At 42.3% G+C, this 4015-nt stretch overlaps 1 protein-coding gene across 1 annotated transcript in view; it reads left to right on the top strand.

Moving 5' to 3' along the window:
• Positions 1-1223, top strand: part of LOC311226538 (ubiquitin-conjugating enzyme E2 E2-like) — a 112714-nt gene extending 111491 nt beyond the window's left edge. Inside the window, exons 5-6 of the mRNA XM_084311958.1 lie at positions 163-169; positions 349-1223. Coding sequence (XP_084168084.1) covers positions 163-169; positions 349-446 — 105 coding nt within the window. The 3' untranslated portion in view covers positions 447-1223. The remainder of the gene's footprint in view (positions 1-162; positions 170-348) is intronic.
• The last annotated feature ends 2792 nt before the right edge of the window (positions 1224-4015 follow it).

Here is a 4015-nt window from a genome sequence, read left to right as displayed (position 1 = left end):
CTAGCCCAGTTATTAGTCAAAGTGTGTTAGTCGAAGTCATAGAGTTTGAATTGATGTCCTTTTAGAGTTTCCTTGTGATCCATCAGGAATGGAAAAATGGGAAGCCTGTGTATTGTACTAATATGTCTCTTTTGACTCTTTACTATGCACTCGTCACTGCAGCACCCAAGTTTCAGCACTGTTTGTTGAACATTGTTACTCAGCTGATAGACTTGTACCCTTCCTGCTGACTTGTCGTACAGAACTTGTAAGTCGCTTTGAAGAAGAAAAGCGTCAGCTAAATGACAACATGTAAATGTTGTGTGGTTGGGAAAAGTCTCACTGTACGTTTGTCTCGTGTCTTCACAGCGGACCCCCTGGTCGGGAGCATCGCCACGCAGTACTTGACCAACAGAGCCGAGCACGACAGGATAGCTAAACAGTGGACCAAGCGCTACGCCACATAGACGGCACCACCAAACCTCCATTTGGACCCCCCCCCCCATCTCCAACACCTCTGCTACTTTGGCCCCCCACCCACACCCCCTCCCAAATCGGTGGAAGCACACCCAGACCTTGACCCCTCCAACCTTTCATTTACCCCCCCCCCCCCCCCCCCCCCCCCAGAAAACAAACTCTTATTCGTTCCATGCTGACTTGAAAAGCTTCTTTTTTATACAAAGAGTCTATTGGGATCGTATTTTCCAATACACTGAATGTTGATATGGTCGTGAAAAGCTTTAATACTGTTATTGTTGTTGGTGTTGTTGTTGTTGATGTTGATGTTATTGATGTTGTTGTTGTTGTTGTTATTACTGTTACTTGCATTGTTTATGACATCATCATAACCCCCCCCCACACCTGTCATCTTTTATCTTAAGCGTGTGTGTACTATTCCCAATCATGTAATCTGTAAAGAAGAAAGAAAAAAATGCCGTCATCATTATGTGAGTGAGTGCATTTTTCTTTTTTTTCCATCTTAAATGGTGCATGGCTTCAGGATACACGTTCACGCGGTGGAATCATGTTATTTCTATTCAGAAAAGGTATTGACATGGAGTGAAACCCTAAAGACTCGACACAGCTTTTAAAAAGAAAACGATTGGATAGTGTGTGTGTGTAGCCTATACTGTAAATAGGCTCACAGATCAACCGCCCTATGGCCGATAGTGGTAGTTTGCTGTACATTTGCCTTGTGAGAATATACATACTCATTAAATTACTCGATTAAACACTGGCTGTAATGTGACACAGGCTTGTCTTAATGTCTTGCTTCGAGTGTGTGTGTTTTTAAATAAAATAAACATTTTAAGTGCACATGTAGTTCGATGAGAGGAATCTGAAACTCAGAGAAGTTAAATATTCGAAGTAGGGATGTTCGATATAGGCTTTTTTTTTTTATATATATCTCCGATATACCGATATTGTCCAACTCTTAATTTCCGATACCGATATCAACCGATGCCGATATATGCGGGGTCCCGAAATAATTTCAGGTAACTAACATTGCATATCTCTTTTTTTGTTGCAGCCTCCCACCCCCCCCCCACCCCCCCCCCCCCCCTTCCCTCAAAAGGATTTAGCTTTTTGTTGAGGCTGCTTTTGTATATAAGATTTTGTTCTTACTAGCTTGCCTGGGTAAATACAGGTTAAATACAAAAGAAATATACAAAAAGAAATGTCCGATACCGATCATTTCCTATATCACATTTTAATGCCAATATTGTCAGATTATATCGGTAGGCCCATAATATCGGACATCTCTAATTTTAAGGCAAGGGTCACCAACCTTTTTGAAACTAAGAGCTACTTCAAGGTACTGAGCAGCACGATGGGCTACTTATTTGATACAAACTTCCTGAATAACAAAGTTGCACAGATAGGGCGGCTAGGTGGTGTAGTGGGCAAGGCACTCGCCACCAATGTGGAGACGCTGGGTTCGCGTGTTCGAATCCAGCTCTCCACATTGTTTTCAGTTTAGCTGGTCGTCCGCAGTAATACACATTGGCCGTATTACGGGGAGGGAGACTGAAGGGTGGGGATCGGGCGTTGTGGACAGCAACTCCTACAGGTCGGTTGGTGCGCCTGTGCAGTAGAATCAGGAAGTGTCGGGGGCAGCGTGAGCCTCCCACGCGTTACTCCTCGCCACTGAGAGATCGAGCTGCGCAGGTGAAAAGATGCGACTGCTGTTACCTCAAGTACCGGAGGGGACTTGTGCTATGTATGACTTAGTCCACATTTCAGCCGGCTTGTGGGAGGCAAGAAACAGCGTTCGTGACAGGGGAGGGTTGAATTGGATGATACGAAATTGGGATGGGAGAAAATATAGAAAATGGGAGAAAAAGTTGATAAAAAAAAATAAAAAATTGCACAGATCACCTTTTAACCCTCTAAGCACAATGTTTCGCCTGGACATAGTGTTATATTCTTACCAATTCTGAGCTTATTCTTTGACTCAGTATCAAGTGTTATACCTTTTATGATTGAGGGGAACCTACCCTTTATTTCTGGTGCAGTGTAAAGTCACCATCATACATTACCTTTGTGTGAGCATACAATATTTGACATAAGAAAACACTTTTGTTGAATAACACCATTATTACTTTTTCAACATGGAAAGTTATATTTAGGTGTTTTGAACCTGTGAAATATGGTGCAAATGCGACAGTGGCTCGGGAGGTAGAGCAGTCGTCTGGTAATCCGGAGGTTCCCGGTTCGATTCCCGGGCAGTGTGTCGAAGTGTCCTTGAGCAAGACACTTAACCCCTAATTGCTCCCGATGAGCAGGTTGGCATCTTGCATGGTTATCTCCGCTGTGAATGTGTGAGTGAATGGGTAAAATGTGAGGAACAAATTGTAAAGCGCTTTGGATAAAAGCTGCTATATAAATGCAGCCATTTACAATTTCCCTCAGTGAATGACACTGGCCATTTATTTGGATATTGTTCTGGGCATTTATGTATGAAAATACATACATTTTGGTGTTGCTTTCATATTTGGACCAGTATTTCCCTGCAACAACCCCCCCCCCCCCCCCCCCCCCCAGGCGATTTTCATTCAAGCTGCACAATAAATTATATAGTTATCAGACCACTTCAAACCATAGCTTCAAATGCATCAAATCCTTCACTATGATTGTCATCATCACTGCCCCAGCATTCAGGCTCAGAGTCCTTTTCATTTATATCTGGATCATCCTAAACATTCACAACAAGGTCCAATGCTTGTTGAACATTATACCTCTTTGTATTTTTGCCATTTTATTATAAAACCAGGGACAAGCGCCTCTCTCTATCCTCCGTCACACGCAACCAACACGTGTCTGTCTGACGGCCCAATCTGCGGAGCGCACTGGACTATTGAGAAACGATAGAAAAAAAATTTCCATTGGTTCTCCCATGTGTGACCATTTCTAGCATTTCAATTGGCTATAGTGACAGACATAGATATATTATAGATCGATAGATACAGCGGATTAGATGCAGAAAGCGACCGATCTAGATATTTCAAGGTTCTATGCTTTACTTCCGTGCACTGCCACTCAGCCTGTGGGCGACAGAGGGATACACTTTCAATTTTGACAGAGATTTCACATACAATTTAAAGCGAGTATTTATCACAAAGGGTTCCAAAGATATTTAATGTTCAAAAAGAAAAGCAACTAAAACATTTTTAAATGTAGCTCCATGGTGTCTAGTACTATTTTTAGAACATACCTTGTGGCCGACTCACATGGTCCCTGTGGACGACCAGTAGAGCTGTGAATCTTCAATGGCCTCATGATTCGATTCGATTACGATTCAGCTGTCCACGATTCGATTCGATTCTACGATGCAGCTCAATAATATATTACATCCTCAATTTTATAATCTATATTACTGCACATGGCTACTTTTTCATCAATTAATACAAGCAGTCAGATAAATTAACTTTTATTTAGAAAGTTCTTAAATCAATAATAATAATAATATATTTGATTTAGGGCGGCTACGTGGCGTAGTGGGCAAGGCGCTCGCCACGAATGCGGAGACGCTGGG

Source organism: Notolepis coatsorum (genome assembly GCF_963971535.1).
Source record: "Notolepis coatsorum genome assembly, chromosome: 4".
Classification (NCBI taxonomy): Eukaryota; Metazoa; Chordata; class Actinopteri; order Aulopiformes; family Paralepididae; genus Notolepis; species Notolepis coatsorum.
The sequence above is the reverse complement of the archived record's forward strand: the minus strand, read 5'-3'. Positions and strand labels throughout refer to the sequence as shown.